Source organism: Dryobates pubescens, chromosome 36 (assembly GCF_014839835.1).
Source record: "Dryobates pubescens isolate bDryPub1 chromosome 36, bDryPub1.pri, whole genome shotgun sequence".
In the NCBI taxonomy this organism is placed as follows: Eukaryota; Metazoa; Chordata; class Aves; order Piciformes; family Picidae; genus Dryobates; species Dryobates pubescens.
In genome coordinates this window covers 4,572,407-4,590,576 of record NC_071647.1, presented here as the reverse complement: position 1 = coordinate 4,590,576, position 18,170 = coordinate 4,572,407, and the positions used below count along the sequence as shown (strand labels likewise).

The 18,170-nt window shown below is 57.0% G+C and overlaps 1 protein-coding gene across 1 annotated transcript in view; it reads left to right on the top strand.

The window, feature by feature from the left end:
- The window catches only part of CRHR1 (corticotropin releasing hormone receptor 1), a 35,458-nt gene extending 31,927 nt beyond the window's left edge, over nt 1-3,531 (top strand). The window contains exons 10-12 of the mRNA XM_054176812.1: nt 667-802; nt 1,017-1,058; nt 3,375-3,531. Of these exons, the coding sequence (XP_054032787.1) occupies nt 667-802; nt 1,017-1,058; nt 3,375-3,515 (319 nt within the window). The 3' untranslated portion in view covers nt 3,516-3,531. The remainder of the gene's footprint in view (nt 1-666; nt 803-1,016; nt 1,059-3,374) is intronic.
- The last annotated feature ends 14,639 nt before the right edge of the window (nt 3,532-18,170 follow it).

Below are 18,170 nucleotides of genomic sequence, written 5' to 3'. Positions count from 1 at the left end.
CAGAGAAGGGCAAGAAAGCTGGGGAGGGGTCTGGGGCACAGCCCTGGGAGGAGAGGCTGAGGGAGCTGGGGTTGCTTAGCCTGGAGAAGAGGAGGCTCAGGGGAGACCTTCTTGCTCTCTGCAACTCCCTGCAGGGAGGTTGGAGCCAGGTGGGGGTTGGGCTCTTCTGCCAGGCAAGCAGCACCAGAACAAGAGGACACAGTCTCAAGCTGTGCCAGGAGAGGTTTAGGCTGGAGGTGAGGAGAAAGTTCTTCCCAGGGAGAGTTGTTAGCCACTGGAATGTGCTGCCCAGGGAGGTGGTGGAGTCCCCATCCCTGGAGGTGTTCAAGAGGGACTTGGATGTGGCACTTGGAGCCATGGTTCAGTCATGAGGTCTGTGGTGACAGGTTGGGCTTGATGATCTTTGAGGTCTCTTCCATCCTTAGTGATTCTGTGATTGCCTGGTTGGAAAAGCTCTCAAGGTCCTCAGGTCCAGCCACAACCTAACATCTCCCTGAACACAGCTGCCAGACCACGTTCCTCATCCAGACATCTTCCACACAGCTCCAGAGGTGGTGACTCCACCTCCTCCCTGGGCAGCCTGGGCATGGTGCTGGGAGTGGGATGGAGAGGCTCCCCCTGCCCTGGGCTGCCCTGCAGCAGCTCAGGTCCCTGTTTTCCCCCCAGGAAAGCAGTCAAGGCCACGCTGGTGCTGCTGCCCTTGCTGGGAATCACCTACATGTTGTTCTTCGTCAATCCAGGGGAGGATGAGATCTCCAGGGTCGTCTTCATCTACTTTAACTCCTTCCTAGAGTCCTTCCAGGTAAGGTCCCCAGCTCCACCTACCATTCCAGACCCCTCACCCCCCCCAGCCAAGGGAAGTGGAGGAGCCTGTCCTGGCTGATGCCTCACCCTGCTTCTGCTCCCTCCCAAAACCAGACATTCCCACCCCCCCCAGGGCTCCCCCCGAGCTCCTGGGCCTGGGGGTGTCTGCTGGCTGTAGCCCTGTGGTGACTCTGCTGCTTGTCTCCTTCCAGGGCTTCTTTGTCTCTGTCTTCTATTGCTTCCTGAACAGCGAGGTGAGCACTAAGGGCTGGGGATGCTTGGTGGGGGGAGCCTGCATCTTTCCTTGCAAGCAAAGACAAGCCCAAGGCTTTGCCCCTGCAGAGCCTTGGAGGGTGCTGGCACCCAGTTCCCCAGCTGAAGGTGTTGGGTGGTCCAAGCTGGTGCTTTACCTCCTGTTCCAGCCACATCTGCAGCCACAGGTGGAAATGGTTACTGTAGGTCTCCTTTGGAGGAGGAAAATCCTTCTCTGGGAGCAGATGCTCTAGGGGTGCACCTGTGTGATCTGGTGCATCAGAAGAGCCAAGGGTCCTCCCATCCCTGGGAAATCCTTCTCCCTATACAGACAAGGCCATCTCAGGGCTCTGACCCCAAACACAGACAGTGGAAGGCATAGGAGGTGAGAGTGGAGAAGGGCTGATGGTTTGGGCAGCTCTTTCCTCTGCCTCCTCCCAAATGCTCTTGAACCTTTGGTGGCTCAGGAGAGCTGGCCCCAGGCAGGCCTGCTTTGTTACCAAATCACACAGGGCTGATGCAGGAGGAGAAGGAACTGGAGCAGGACTGGCTGGTGGCCCAGGAGCACAGCAAACCCTGCAATTCATGGTCCCCAGCTGGGCTGGCTGGGGATTTCGGTGTGCACCCAGCTGCAGCTCCTCAGCCCCCTGCAGCCAGTGCCCATGTCCCAGAGCCATCCCACACTGCAGCTGGTGAACAGGCACCTCCTCACTGCTGACCTGCCACACTAAGCACCTGAGGCTGCTGCAGGGTGGGATTAATGCTGAAGAAATGTCCCTAGCGTGAGCCAGGGAAGCCATGAAACCTCCCAGCCTGTCACTCACACTGCTCCCAGCCCCTTGCAGCACCCAAAGCAGTGTGCAAGCTGCTGGCTCTCCTGCAGAACCCCTGCCCAGGTTGATTTCACTCTTCTGTTCCCATTTTGCACTCAGAGGCACCATTGGCCAGGGCCATTTCTCTGCACAGGATCACACAACCACAGGGTTGGAAAGGAGCTCTGTAGGTCATCCAGTCCAGCCCCTGCTGTCTGATCAGGGTGACAGGTTGGACTTGGTGATCTCTGAGGCCCTTTCCAACCTTATTGATTCTATGATTCTGTGACCTAGAGCAGCTTGCCCAGGATCACAGTGGCCAGGTGGGGCTGGAAGCTCTCCACAGAGGGTCACTCCACCACCTCTCTGGGCAGCCTGCTCCAGGACTCCGTCACCCTTAAATTTAAGAAGCTCCTCCTCACGTTTAGATGGAGCTGCTGATGTTCCAGTTTGTGTCCTGGCCCTGGGCACCACTGAAAAAAGCCTGGTCCCATCCTCCTGACACCCACACTGATAAGCAATGAGAGGATAGGATAGGATGGGATAGGATAGGATAGGATAGAATAGACCAGACCAGACCAGACCAGACCAGACCTAAACCTCCCCTGGCACAGCTTGAGACTGTGGCCTCTTGTTCTGGTGCTGCTTGCCTGGCAGAGGAGACCAACCCCCACCTGGCTACAACCTCCCTGCAGGGAGCTGGAGAGAGCAAGAAGGTCTCCCCTGAGCCTCCTCTTCTGCAGGCTAAGCAACCCCAGCTCCCTCAGCCTCTCCTCCCAGGGCTGTGCTCCAGACCCCTCCCCAGCTTTCTTGCCCTTCTCTGGACACCTTCAAGTCTCTCAATGTCCTTCTTGACCTGAGGAGCCCAGAACTGGACACAGGACTGCAGGTGTGGCCTCAGCAGTGCTGAGCACAGGGCACAAGGACTTCCCTGCTGCTGCTGGCCACACTCTTCCTGATGCAGGCCAGGATGCCCTTGGCCTTCTTGTCCCCCTGGGCACACTGCTGGCTCATGTTTAGGTGGCTGTCCACCAGTACCCCTAGGTCCCTCTCTGCCTGGCTGCTCTCAGCCACTCTGCCCCCAGCCTGTAGCACTGCCTCGGGTTGCTGTAGCCAAAGTGCAGCCCCTGGCACTTGGATGTGTTAAACTATGTTCCAGTTTGTGTCCTGTCCCTGGGCACCACTGCAAAAAGCCTGGCCCCATCCTCCTGACACCCACACTGATAAGCAACGAGAGGATCCCCCCCTCAGGCTTCTCCTCTGCAGTCTAAAAAGCCCCAAGCCCCTCAGCCTTTCTTCAGCCTCCTCCTCACCTCCACAGCCCTGCGCTGTTCCCCCTCCAGCAGCTCTCTCTCCTCGCCCGGCTGCGGGGGCAGCATCACATGCAGCGCGGCTGGGTGCCCTGCGGGGGGGGCAGGGGCTCCCGGGCAGCGCTTGCGGTGGCCTCTGAACAGCTCCGGGCGGCTGCTCGGCGACTCACGGTCCCCTCCCGTGTCTCCCCGCCAGGTGCGCTCGGCCGTGCGGAAGCGCTGGCACCGCTGGCAGGACAAACACTCCATCCGGGCCCGGGTGGCCAGGGCCATGTCCATCCCCACCTCCCCCACCCGCGTCAGCTTCCACAGCATCAAGCAGTCCACGGCTGTCTGAGCTGCTCTACGGGAGCGGGGAGGCTGCCGGCCCCACCGTGTGGGACCCTGCCGCGGATCGGCCCCGCAGCCGGCGCCTGCCTGCAGCACCGGCCTGCCAGAGGACCCCCAAACTCGCTGCAGCCATGGGCAGCGCCGCAGAAGCTCCTCCGGGGCAGACCTGCAGGAGAGGACAGCTGAGATGCTGCTTTCTCACCTCCCTGGCAGCGCTGTGACCTGCTGGGGTGGCAGAAGGCGCAGAGGAGCCCAGAGAGGCTGCAGCATCATCCCTGCCTGCCTCCATCCTGGGCACGATGCCCCACGTCCCATCACTGCCTGCTTGGAGGTGACAGGACACCAGGACACTGGCAGGAGAGTTTGTGGGGCTAATCCCTTGGGTCAGCCTTCCAGTGAGTGTGTGCTGGGATGCCGCTGGGGGAGGCAAAACCCTCTGGGTTGCCAGGGAATGGATGGAGAGCCCTGGGCTGGTTGCAGATGCTGTTTCTGTGGCTGTGTTTTTATACCCCTGGGGTCATTTGAGCCCTTCCCCTGCCCTTTGCTAGGTCTCCAGCACATCCTGAAACTGCTGCTTGGTCTGACCAAGTCATTTCTCATCACCACACCGAGGATGTGAGGCTGAGCAATGGGGTGGGAGAGGGGAAGGGAAGCAGGCAGAGGATGGTGATGGTTCCCAGGAGCTCTGAGCAGCTTGGTCTGAAGGGACCAAGTTCAGGTCAGGAAATCCTGAGGTCCTTTCCAGCCCAGAAGGGTCTGCAGGTCTTTGCAGCCTGGAGCTCAGGCTGACTCCATGCCCCTGCTCAAGGGGGTGGGAAGGTGAGGGAGCACCTTAGAGAAGCAATGGATGAGCTCCCCGAAGGCAGCTAGCATGGGGACACGCTGTGGCTTTGCTGCCCTCCTCCTGCCCTGCTCTGACCCATCCAGGTGGGCTCAGTGCCAAAGCTGCTTCTTGCTCCTTCACAGGGGATGGGCTCGAATCATTCCTGCACTGGGGTTAAGTGCCTTGGAGGAGCAGCAGCCTCCCTCCCCATGCTGGGGACCTCAGATCATCTCCCATGCAGCTGCCCTGTTTCCTGTGGTCACCAGAAGCAGCTGAGCAGAGAGGTCCATGCAAGGTGGAGGGGTTTGCCCTGGCCTCCTGGAGCCACATTTGCCCTGCCCCACGTGAGGTCTGGGGCTGCTCAGGCAGGAGGAGCGGGGCAGAGGGGTTATGGCTCAAGTTTGATCTCTGCATCCCAGGGGGAGGTTTTGTCATGGTCCACACAAGTGATGTCACCAAAATGTGATGCACAAGGAGCTGGAATTGGTCATTTTTTGGTGGAAAAGAAGCTGGGATTTGAAGAAGCAAAGCAACAACCCCACCAGAAGCCCCCATGCTCACATCACTGGTTGGTTTTTCCCCCCTTCTCCTCTTGGTGGTGAGCTCCAACTGATGTGAGCTTGCTTCCTGTGGCTGGAGCAGTGTGAGTGTGTGTTCTCAGCCTTGGCTGATTAAAATGCCTTTGACTCCTCTCTCAAGGACTTCTGGGGCAAGTTCCTCCCTTGGAAAAGACGACCCCAGCACAGCCCCTCCCTCCCTACCTCCCCTGGGAGCATGGGGGTGAGGTACCTGCTGTCCAGGGGGGTACCAACAGCATCTCGGTGCTTATAATCCTCTCGAGGGCAGGGGGAAAGAGGGTCACAGAATCAGCAAAGTGTTTTGATTGAAAGAGACCTTTAAGAGCCTCAGTTTGGGTTGGAAAAGTCCTCTGAACCCACTGAGTCCAGCCAGCAACCCAACAGCACCATGGCCACCAAACCCTGGTCCCAGGTGCCTTGGCCACACATTCCTTGAGCACCTCCAGGCATGGAGACTCCACCACCTCCCTGGGCAGCCTCTGCCAATCCCTGACCACTCCTGCAGCAAAGGAATTGTTCCTCATCCCCAACCTGACCCTCCCCTGGTGCATCTGGAGGCCATTTCCCCTTGCCCTGTTGCTAGCTGCTTGACAGAACTGGCTGACCCCCACCTCACTACCACTTTCTTTCAGCTTGGCTGGGGCCAGACTCTTCTCAGTGGTGCCCAGCAGCAGGCCAAGGAGCAGTGGGCACAAACTGGAACCCAGGAGGTTCCATCTGAACAGGAGGAGAAATATCCTTGGTGTGAGGGTGCTGGAGGCCTGGAGCAGGCTGCCCAGAGAGGTTGTGGAGCCTCCTTCTCTGGAGAGCTTCCAACACCCCCTGCCCATTGTGCTCCTGGGCAAGCTGCTGTGGGTGCCCTGCTTGAGCAAGGGGGGGGTGGACTGGATAGAATCATAGAATAAACCAGGTTGGAAAAGACCTCAGAGATCATCAAGTCCAACCTGTCACCCAACACCTCCTGACTAACTAACCCATGGCTCCAAGTGCCACATCCAAGCCCCTCTTAAACACCTCCAGGGATGGGGACTCCACCACCTCCCTGGGCAGCACATCCCAGTGGCCAATTCCTCTTCCTGGGAAGAACTTTCTCCTCACCTCCAGCCTCGATGACCTCCAGAGGTGCCTTCCAACCTCAGCATGCTGGGGTTCTGTGATCTCATCTAAGAGGGGTGAGGAGCACCTCCTGTAGGTCTCCCACACATCAGGGCTGGAGAAACTCCTGCAGGCTCTGAGCTAAGAGAGAGCAAACCTCCAACTGTGCTTTACAGCAGGGGGCTGGGGGGGGGGGGAGGGTGGCAATTAAACTCGAATTTCATTTCATCCATCAATGTTTACCAGGGGAATTCAGACCCAAACATCTCTCTGGTCAAGCCCTTGCCTTGCAGAGTGAATGTGCTCCTCCCACAGAGCCTTGGAGAGGTGGCATTTGGTAAGCACCCTGCACGTAAATAATAATTAGAGGCTCCTGCTGATTACAGGATTGTTAGCAAGCAATTCCAAGGTTAATGACCTGCCAATCCTGCGCTCTCCACGAGGTTGGAGCCTCTTGAGGTAATCCTGAGCTAATCTTTGATGTATCCTGGCAGCTCTCAGGGCTGGGAGAGGCAAAGTGGGACCTCGGGGCCGGGGCTTAACAGGACGCCCTGAGGCAGAGCCGCAGGAGCAGCCTCCCCGGCACACAGAGGTGGGGTTTAACTCAGCTTCTTTCTTTAGTCACCTGTGAAACCCACCACAGAGCTTGCCTCCAGAGCTGAAGTCTCTCCCCAGCCTCACACCTCTCACCTGGTGGTGCTGACTGCCCTGTGCTGCACAGAACCACAGAATCAACCAGGTTGGAAAAGACCTCAGAGATCATTAAGGCCAACCTGTGACCTAATACCTAACACCTCCTAGCAGCCAAACCATAGCTCCAAGTGCCACATCCAAGCCCCTCTTGAACACCTCCAGGGATGGGGATGCCACCATCTCCCTGGGCAACACATTCCAGTGGCCAGTTCCCCCTGTGAAGAACTTCTTCCTAACATCCAGCCTGAACCTCCCCTGGCACAGCTTGAGGCTGTGTCCTCTTGTTCTGGGGCTGCTTGCCTGGGAGAAGAGCCCAACCCCCACCTGGCTACAACCTCCCTGCAGGGAGTTGCAGAGAGCAAGAAGGTCTCCCCTGAGCCTCCTCTTCTGCAGGCTGAGCAACCCCTGGGGCTGTTGTGGCCAAAGTGCAGAGCCCAGCACTTGGACCTGTTAAAAGCCTTCATGTTGGACTCTGCCCATCCCCAGCAAACCAAGAGCTGGCAAAGGAGAAACCTCCCCTCCAGAGCCATGAATGAAGGGAGAGGACAGCTCATGATCCTGGTCCTCTGTGGGGGACCAGGCTTTGCTGGGCAAACATCCCCTCTGCCAGAGCCAGGACCTCCCAGTTCCTGCTGCACTGGCATGGGCATGGTGGCATCATGCATCAGCTGGGAGGGTTTGCAGCTTGTGTTTAAAGCCAAGCTGACTATCATCCACCCTGGCTCTGATTCCCTATTTGAGTCTGGTTGTCCACAGCTCTGGGCCACTCCAGGATGTTTAACCCTGGATGTTTAACCCTCTCTGTGCCTTCCCAAGCTGACTATCATCCATCCTGGCTCTGATTCCCTATTTGAGTCTGGTTGTCCACAGCTCTGGGCCATTCCTGGATGTTTAACCCTCTCTGTGCCTTCCCAAGCTGACTATCATCCACCCTGGCTCTCACACCCCTATTTCTGTCTGGTTGTCCACAGCTCTGGGCCATTCCTGGATGTTTAACCCTCTCTGTGCCTTCCCAAGCTGGTAACCATGCTGGAAGGGGTGGGAGAGCTGAGGAGGTAATCTCATGGTTGGGCCTGTTGGGCTCCTCTGGGGCTCCCAGCACCATCCAGCCCAGCACACCTGTGGTGGTTTGAGCTGGCTCTGGATCTGTCCATGGTGGTCACCCCACACCCGAGTCCCTCTTCCCAGATGGAGCCCTGGGGTGGTTTGAGCCTTCACTGGGACTTAAGAGCTCAGATGGGGGCAAGGCTGAGAATCCCTCCCCTGTTCCCCCCTCCTCTTTCCCAAGAGAGAGGAAAAAGAAAGGGAAGAAATAATTTGAAGTTGGCTTGGAAGTAGAGAAGTAAAGAATTTTCTTTAAACATTATATATATATATCTATGTAACAATAACAGGTAGGGTTCAGAAGGGTAAGGAACAAGGATGGATGGGAGAAAAAAATAAGAATACAGAACCAGTCTCTTTGCAGAGGTGTGGAGGTAGCAGGGAGAAGGATCAGGCCTGACCACATGGCAGAGGAGCAGGGAGCCAGCAGCAGTCCTCATTCAGGCAAAGGCAGGGGCCAAGAGACCTAATGGCTGCAGTGTCCTCCCTTTTATAGCCCTGCTGGGCAGGGAGGGGGAGTGGAACAGACTAATTTGTACAGAGAAGGGCAATGAGGCTGGGGAGGGGTCTGGAGCACAGCCCTGTGAGGAGAGGCTGAGGGAGCTTAGCCTGCAGAAGAGGAGGCTCAGGGGAGACCTTCTTGCTGTCTACAACTACCTGAAGGGTGGTTGTAACCAGGAGGGGGTTGGTCTCATCTCTCAAGCAACCTGCACCAGAACAAGAGGACACAGTCTCCAGCTCTGCCAGGGGAGGTTTAGGCAGGAGGTGAGGAGAAAGTTCTTCACAGAAAGAGTTGTTGGCCACTGGGATGTGCTGCCCAGGGAGGTGGTGGAGTCCCCATCCCTGGAGGTGTTGAAGAGGGGATTGGATGTGGCACTTGGAGCCATGGTTTAGCCATGAGGTCTGGGGTGACAGCTTGGACTTGGTGATCTTTGAGGTCTCTTCCAGCCTTGGGGATTCTGTGATTCTGTGATTGAGTTTCCCAGGGGGAAAGCCCCCTGCAGGGAGGGCAATGCCCTCACAACCCCTCCCCCCACCCTGCTTCCAGGATGGGTGTAACCCATCCCAATGCCTCTGGATGTGTTGTCCTTCCAACACTGCCAACTCCCCAGCAAACCTTTCCCCTGTGGATTATGGTGTCCTCTGCAGCTGCTCCCACTTCTCTTCCAACCCCCCCCCTCCCCTTTGCCACGTGTCACTGCAGTCACAGCTGAGTGGCTTTCAAAAGCCTGTGGTGGCAACAGACAGCAGCTTCCTGCCACCCTCATGCAACTGTCAAAGGGCTGTGCTTTAGTTTTGCTTTTATTTGTTCCTATTTGGAGGCAATCTGAAGATCAGAGACACAAGTGGAGCTCCCACAGGGCCCCTCAGAGAGCTTTGCCTATTCAGCCATGGAGAAAGGGTTTTTCCTGGCCGCTCCTCGAGGAGCCCCAAGGCTGTGCTGAAGGTAGCAGAGGTGTAGGCATCACACAGAGTGCTGGGGATGGGCAGGGAGCAGCCATGGGGCAGCCCCACAAGTGGAAAGCCATCCCTGATCCTGGCTCTGGATCTGTCCATGGTGGTCACCCCACACCCGAGTCCATCCTCCCAGATGGAGCCCTGTGGTGGTCTGAGCCTTCACTGGGATGTAAGAGCTCAGATGGGGGCAAGGCTCAGAATCCCTCCCCTGCTGCCCCCCCTCCTCTTCCCCAATAGGAGGGGAGGGGGGGAGGGGGGAAAGGAAGGAGCAAATCTACCAAGAAATAATTTGGGAGTTGGCTTGGAAGTACAGAGGCAAAAAATTTTCTTTAAGCTATATATATATATATAACAATAACAGAAGGGTTCACAAGGGTAAGGAACAAGGATGGGTGAGGAAGGTGGCCAAGAAGGCCAAGGGCATCCTGGACTGCAGCAGGAAGAGTGTGGCCAGCAGGAGCAGGGAGGTCATTGTGCCCTGTGCTCAGCACTGCCCAGGCCACACCTGGAGTCCTGTGTCCAGCTCTGGGCTCCTCAGTTTAAGAAGGACATTGAGAGACTTGAAGGTGTCCAGAGAAGGGCAACAAGGCTGGGGAGGGGTCTGGAGCACAGCCCTGGGAGGAGAGGCTGAGGGAGCTGGGGTTGCTTAGCCTTGCTCTTTCCAACTGCCTGCAGGGAGGTTGCAGCCAGGTGGGGGTTGGTCTCTTCTGCCAGGCAAGCAGCACCAGAACAAGAGGACACAGTCTCAAGCTGTGCCAGGGGAGGTTCAGGCTGGAGGTGAGGAAAAGGTTCTTCCCAGCAAGAGAGATTGGCCACTGGGATGTGTGCTGCCCAGGGAGGGAGCTGAATCTCCACATTTCTAGTGCTGCTCCATCCCCCCCAGTCCTATCCCTCCCTGACACCCTCAGAAGTCCCTCCCCAGCTTTCTCGTAGCCCCTTTCAGATACTGGAAGGCCACGATTAGGTCTCCTCGGAGCCTTCTCTTTTCCACATGGAAATGAAAGAGGCTGCAAACACAGGAGCAGGACCTCAGCACAAGCCAGGCAGAAGCAGCACGCCTGTGCCTGCTGGGGTGGAAGGGAAATGAGATGAGCTATGCAGGAAGAGCCCTGGATCGCAGGCTAGAATGATTGCATCCTTGTTGAAGTTTGACCGCCGCTGCATCACTAACCCAAAGCCATGGCAATAGAAACGCCGCTGCTGGTGATGGAGGCGATTTGGGTGGCTAATGGGAGCTATATTTTAACTCATTAATGTGGTTAAGATGTGCTCAAAGCCCCCCAGATCGACTAAGCAGACAAAATGGCCCTTGATGGGGTTTCTTTTGTCGTCGCTCGGCGGGGAACGGCTCGTTCCAGCCAGCTTCCTGCACAGGGATCGTTCTGCCGCTGCCTTTGTGCCCTGCTGCTGCCAAGGGAAATTCATCCAATTACCAGCAATAAACAGAACTGCGAGCTGAACCCGAGGGAGCTCGCACACGGGGACAGGGAGCTGAGCCGAGCTGAGCCGAGGGGAGCTGAGCCGAGGGGAGCTGAGCCACCGCTGCTTGTCACCCGCGCGTCACCTGGAGCCTTGCCCAGCCTGCTGGAGGGCAGCCCACAGCCACAGTTTAACAGAGTCACAGATGGCATTGGGTTGGAAGGGACCCTCAAAGGTCATCCTGTCCAACCCCCCTGCAGTCAGCAGGGACACCTCCAACCAGAGCAGGCAGCCCAGGGTCACATCAAGTCCTGCATGTCTCCAGTGATGAAGCCTGCACCAGTTCCAGTGTCTCACCACCCTCACTGTGCAGAGCTTCCTCCTGATGTCCAACCTAAACCTCCCCTGCTCCAGTTTCAAACCATTGCTGCTCATCTTGTCACCACAGGCCCTTTTAAGCAGTCCCTCCCCAACTCTCCTGTACCCCCCTTCAGGCACTGGAAGAGTGCAATAAGGTCTCCCTGAAGCCTTCCCTTCCCCAGGCTGAACAGCCCCAATCCTCCCAGCCTGTCTTCATGGGAGAGGTGCTCCAGCCTTCTTTGTGGCCCTCCTCTGGACCCATGCTTTTCTACTTCTTTTTCCAACACCCCAAAACACTGAGTGGGAGCAGGGGACAAAGCTCAGCCCAGTCCCCAGAGATCTCCTCCTGCAAAAGCTGCAGCTCAGGCAGGCTCCTCCTAAACTGCAAAGGGAGATCTGAAGCCCTCGACACAACCTGAAGCATCACAAATCCCAGCCTGGCAAAACAAACCACGAGTCAAGCACCACTGGAGGGAGGAGGAAGCTTGGAACCAATGCCATGGCAATGCAGGGGGAAAAAAAAAATCTATGCAAAGTGGGTAGCAATTAAATGAGAATTAACTGGGTGGCAAGGGGAGAAAATTGCTTCTCTCAAAACCCTCTTGATTATCGAGCTGCAATGGCCCAGAGCTCCCATGGCTTATCAGTGGTGTGAACAGATGCAGAGCTTGTTAATCAAGATTGTCAGAAGCTCTCCCAAAGCCAAGCAGCCTCCTCAGAGGGAGGGCTTGGCACAGCCCTTTCCCTTTGCCCCAGCTTCACCTGCTCAGCTCCCCGCCACAGAAGCACAGGCAGCAGGAGGGGGGTGGCTTACTGCTTTGTTCAGTAAGAGATTTCACAGGTGACACCTCTGGTGGGGTGGGATGGAGATGGACCCTCCACAGCCATAGAATTACAGCATTGGTCTGGTTGGAAAAGGCTCCTTAGGATCATGGAGTCCAACCACTGAGCTAACAGCACCACGGCCATGAAACCCCCTCCTGATCCCACCCAACCCTTTAAAAGCTGCCTCCTGTATTGCTCCACTGATGAATGAATTTTAACATGAACTTACTACTTAAGCAGCCAAAATGCTCCCAAACAAACAGCATTGTTACTGGTTTGTATCCTGCTGGAGCACTCTGAGCTGGGGTAGGAACTGGCTGGAGGCTGAGCCCAGAGAGTGGTGGTGAATGGTGCCACAGCCAGCTGGCAGCCAGGCACCAGTGGTGTGCCCCAGGGAGCAGTGCTGGGCCCCAGCCTGTTCAATATCTTTATTGATGATCTGGAGGTGGGGATTGAGTCCATCAGCAGTACATTTGCAGATGACAGCAAGCTGGGGGCAGGAGATGATCAGTTAGAGGGCAGGAGAGCTCTGCAGTGGGACCTTGCCAGGCTGGACAGATGGGCAGAGTCCAACAGGATGGCATTCAACAAGTCCAAGTGCCAGGGGCTGCCCTTTGGCCACAACAACCCCAGGCAGTGCTACAGGCTGGGGACAGAGTGGCTGAGAGCAGCCAGGCAGAATGTGCTGCCCAGGGAGGTGGTGGAGTCCCCATCCCTGGAGGTGTTTAGGAAGAGCCTGGATGAGGCCCTTGGGGCCATGGTTTAGTTGATCAGATGGTGTTGGGTGACAGGTTGGACTTGATGATCTCAAAGGTCTCTTCTATTCCATTCCATTCCATTCTCTCTCTCTTACAAGGAGAGGCTGAGAGCCCTGGGCCTGTGTAGCCTGGAGAAGAGCAGCCTGAGAGGGGATCTGAGCAATCCTCAGCAAGAGCTGAAGGGTGGAGGGCAAGAGGATGAGGCTGGGCTCTTTCCAGTGCTGGCCACTGACAGGGCAAGGGGCAATGGAGTACAGGTTTCACTTGAACTTAAGGAGGACCTTCTTCACTTTGAGGGTGACAGCAGCCCTGGAGCAGGCTGCCCAGAGAGTTTGTGGGGTCTCCTTCTCTCAAGTCATTCAAAACCCACCTGGTCACCATCCTGGGCAGCCTGGACTAGGAAACCCACATTAGCAGGAGGGTTGGACTGGGCAATCTCCAGAGGTGCCTTCCAACCCCTGAGTTGCTGATTCTGTGATTCCTTCCCTGACATCCTGAAAGGCAAATTCTGTTTGCCATCAGCACCACAGTGTGGCAGGAGAGCAGGGAGCTTTGTCAGACCACCTTGCCAAAGGCCAAGCCTTGCCATGGGCTGATGAGATGAGATGCCAGGATGAGCTGGGTGCCAGGGAATGGCATGGGGTGGGCAGACAGAGTCATAGACTCAGAATAGTGTTGGTTGGAAAAGTCCTCTAAGGTCACTGAATCCACCTCTCAAACTAACACCTCCATGGCCATTAACCCACATGAGATTCCTCCCCCTGTCCACCCTTACAACCCCTGCACAGCAACCAGATGGATGATCACCTCTGGCATCCACACAGCCTCAGGCTTTAAAAGGCTTTGGGAGAGGATCTGCATCCAGCCAAGGTCAGGTTTGGTCCTCTGATGCCCTAGAAGGACAGAAACCACCTCTGGGGAGCAGCTGGGACACCTCTCATCAGCTCTCCTGAGCAGCTCCAGGGCTCTGAAGCAAGGGCAAAGGGTGGGAAACTGTTTTGCATTGCAGCTGAAGCCAGCAGGGAGCACAGGTGGGTGCCCATCCTCTGCTTGGAGAGGTGACCACCAGCCACCCCTGCTCCCCAAGCTCAGAGCAACCCCCAACTCGGTGCCTGCTGGCTCTCAGCAGCTGAGCTGCAGCTGCTTTCTGTGCCAGCCACACCACCACACTGCTAATTGCATTAATTGGAGATTAATGGCAGGGCTGAGGGATGGAAGCAGGAGCTAATTACCCAACAGCAACACCGTGCTCAGAGCAGACCTGTCTGTCTTGGAGAAACTCAGGCCCTGCCTGGAGCAGCCCTCCAGCAGCCCTGGGGCTCTCTGGGCTTCTGAGTCATAGCCCTGGGCAAGCAGAGGTGAGGAAGAGCAGGGCTCTGGGGACACAGCTGCTCTAACCTCCACAGGAACAGCTCCCTCATGCCTCATCTGATTCTTCCTGGGGCAAGTTCAACCTCCTGCATTGGCATGGAGATGTACTTAGCTGTTCCCACACTCCTGAGAGCATCAATAGATTCAGATTCCTAGAATGGATTGGGTTGGAAGGGACCTTAAAGATCATCCAGTTCCACCCCACACATCCTTAGAAACAGAGAATCAGAGAATCAATAAGGTTGGAAAAGACCTCAGAGATAATCAAGTCCAACCCGGCACCCAGCACCTCCTGACAACTAAACCATGGCACCAAGTGCCTCATCCAGGCTCTTAAACACCTCCAGGGATGGGGACTCCACCACCTCCCTGGGCAGCACATTCCAGTGGCCAATCTCTCTTGCTGGGAAGAACTTTCTCCTCACCTCCTGCCTAAACCTCCCCTGGCACAGCTTGAGACTGTGTCCTCTTGTTCTGGGGCTGCTTGCCTGGCAGAAGAGACCAACCCCCACCTGGCTGCAACCTCCCTGCAGGGAGCTGGAGAGAGCAAGAAGGTCTCCCCTGAGCCTCCTCTTCAACCCCAGCTCCCTCAGCCTCTCCTCCCAGGGCTGTGCCCCAGACCCCTCCCCAGCTTTCTTGCCCTTCTCTGGACACCTTCAAGTCTCTCAGAGTCCTTCTTCAGTTGAGGGGCCCAGAACTGGACATAAGCTTTCACCAGCCCAGGTTGCTCAAAGCCTCTTCCAGCCTGGCCTTGATCACCTCCAGAGAAGGGACATCCCCAGCCTCCCTGGGCAACCTGTTCCAGTGTCTCACCAGCCTCACTGAAAGAAAGTCTTCCTAATCTCCAGTCTAAATCTGCCCTCCCCAGGCTCCAAGCCATTCCCTCTCACCCCATCACTACCAGCCCTTGTCAGAAGTCCCTTCCTGGCTCTCTTGTAGGCCCCTTTCTGGTACTGGAAGGCTGCTCTAAGGTCTGCCTGGAGCCTTTTCTTCTCCAGGCTGAACAGCCCCAACACCCTCAGCCTGCCCCAACAGAGGAGGTTCTCCAGCCCTCTGATCATCTTCATGGCCTCCTCTGATCCTGCCCCAGCAGCTCATTGTCCCCTTTTTGGTAGGGGCAGCAGAACCAGGTGGAGAGCATCCAGAGCACCCATGGTGAAGGTGCTGACAGTGTCCATCAGGCTCTTGTCTTTGTCCTGAATCACAGAAGTGATCCACACCTGGGGTGTGATCAGAGGCAGGGGGTTCACCCTAGGGGTACACCCTAGGGACACACCTTGTGTGCCCAGCAAGAGGGTAGGAAATGGGCTATGGAAGCACAGAATTGGTTTAGGTTGGAAGATATTTTTAAGCTCATCCAGCCCAAGCATTCTCTAGCTCTCCCAAGGCTGATGCTGAGCCATGTCCCTCAGCACCACATCTCTGTCTCAAACACCTCCAGGGGTGGTGGGGTTCAACCACCTACCTGGGCAGCCTGTGCCAGGCTTTGAGAACCCTTCCAGTAAAGAATCTTCTTCCAATGCCCAACCTACACCTCCCCTGGAGCAACCTGAGGCCATTTTGTTCTTCTCCTAGTGCTTGAACTCATTCAAAGCCCCAAGAGGATGAACCATTCACCTGAGGCTGGATTTTGGAGCCAGGCACCCTAACCCCCAGCTGCTTCCCACTCCCTCCCTGCTGCCTGTGCTGTGCCCCTGCTCTTGCTGCCAGGTTATCACACCAGCAAGCCAAGAGGCAGCAATTACCCTCCAGTGAAGGGGAGAAGGACACAGAGCCGTGGAGAAGGAGCCTGCATGACCACCCTGCTTAGCACCAAGCTGTGATCTCCTGGGGAAGAGGAGCCCTGCTTGGGGAGGGGGTGAAGTTTCCAGCTCAGCTTTCATGCACCGGAGGCAGGGAGCTGGAGGAGCCCCAGGGATGGGTATTAGCAAGTGGCTGTGAAGCATGGGGCAGGCAGAGCCAGACATCAGGAAGCAGAACATGGTGCAGCACCTGAGCAGCCCCTGGGTGAGGTCAGTGCCTTCCCCAGCTCCTGCTTGCTCCTTCTAGGGAGGAATACTTGGTGCTGTGGGTTAGTTGCTTGGGCGGAGTTGGATTGGTTGATGGGTTGGACGCGATGATCTTGAAGGTCTCTTCCAACCTGGTTTATTCTATGTATTCTAATAGCCTTCATCTCCTTGCAGGTCAGGTCTGCTCAAAGGGCAACAAAGCTGCTGAAGGGTCTGGAGAACTGGGCAAAGCCATTGGCCCTTGTCCTGGCACTCCCAGCCCTTATCAGAAGTCCATCCCCAGCTCTCCTGTAGCCCCCTTCAGGCTGCTCTAAGATCTCCCCTGGAGCCTTCTCTTCTCCAGGCTGAACAGCCCCAACTCTCTCAGCCTGTCCCCACAAGGGAGGTTCTCCAGCCCTCTGATCACCTTCATGGCTTCCTCTGGACCCACTCCAACAGTTCCATGTGCTTCTTGTGCTGGGGGCTGCAGATCTGGATGCAGCACTGCCGGTGGGATCTCCCCAGAGCAGAGCAGAGGGCCAGAATCCCCTCCCTCACCCTGCTTTTGCTGCAGCATCGTCACCGCTGGGCTGTATCGCAGCAAACCCCGAGCAGGAGGAGCATAATCAGCAGCCCCATTACACGCAGGGGCGGTGGATCCTCCATCAAAGTCGCCTCGTCACCTGCAGCCTTCCCATCACCCAGCCCGAGCAGGCAGCTCGGTGCCGCCGGTGGCCGCCGTGCCGCAAAGCAGCTGCAGAGAAAACCCCGGCAGGGCTCCCGGCGCCTTCCCCCGGGGGGATTGCACGGCGTGAGAGGAATCCTAATGGGGAGGCAGGTGGCTGCGGCAGCGGTTCTCAGCTCGGCGCTTCCCTCCTGCCAGCGCAGCCCTGCGCTAGCACCGAAGGCGTTCAGGGCGCTGCAGGGAGAGAGGCGCCGGCAGTGCGCTGGGAGCGCGAATGGGAAAGGGCCTCAGGCTCGCCCCGGGGGTGGTTTAGGATGGCCATTAGAAGGAACTTCTTCACTGAAAGGCTTCTCACAGACTGGGAACGGGGCTGCCCAGGGAGCTGGTTGAAACCCCGTCCCTGGAGGTGCTGCAAAGACTCAGGGATGCGGCACTGAGGGATGTGGCTTGGCACCGGCCTTGGGAGAGTCGGAGAATGCTTGGCCTGGATGAGCTTACAGGGCTTCTCCAACCAAAAGCACTCTGTGATTCTTTGCTTCTGTGAAAGGTGCAGAGAGGCAGCAAGTTTTTTTTCTCTTTTTCATTGCTGGGCTTTGTGTCCTGAGCTCCTTGGAACGAGCAAGGAAGGTGCTGGGATCCCAGGCTTTGCTGCAGGAGGACAGTGCAGCGCTGCTCCACGCCGGCCCTGGCCACCCAAACCACACTCTGGAGCTGCACACTTAGTATCAGTCAGTCAGGGTTGGAAGGGAGCACAAGGATCATCCAGTTCCAACCCCCCTGCCATGGGCAGGGACACCTCACACTAGATCAGGCTGGCCAGAGCCTCATCCAGCCTGGCCTTAAACACCTCCAGGGCTGGGGCCTCAACCACCTCCCTGGACAACCCATTCCAGGGCTTCACCACTCTCACAGTGAAGAGCTTCTTCCTCACCTCCAGCCTGAATCTCCCCACCTCCAGCTTCATTCCATTCCCCCTAGTTCTATCACTACCTGAGATCCTGAGCAGTCCCTCCCCAGCCTTCTTGGAGCCCCCTTCAGACACTGGAAGGCCACAATTAGGTCACCTCTGAGCCTTCTCTTCTCCAGCCTGCACAGCCCCAACTCCCTCAGTCTGTCCTCACAGCAGAGCAGCTCCAGCCCTCTGCTCCTCCTCGTGGCCCTTCTCTGGACACCTTCCAGCCCCTCCAGATCCCTCTTGTAATAGGGGCTCCAGAACTGGAGGCAGTACTCCAGGTGGGGTCTCACCAGAGCTGAGCAGAGGGGGAGAATCCCCTCCCTGCCCTGCTGGCCACACTTCTCTTGCTGCAGCCCAGGATCTGCTTGGCTCTCTGGGCTGCAAGTGCACACTGAGAGCTCCTGGTGAGCTTCTCCTCCCCCAACACCCCCAAGTCTCTCTCCTCAGGGCTGCTTCCCAGCCAGTCCCTGCCCAGCCTGGATTTGTGCCTGGGGTTGCCTCGACCCAGATGGAGGAAGAACATAGCTGGGATTTAGGTGAGGGGAAGAAG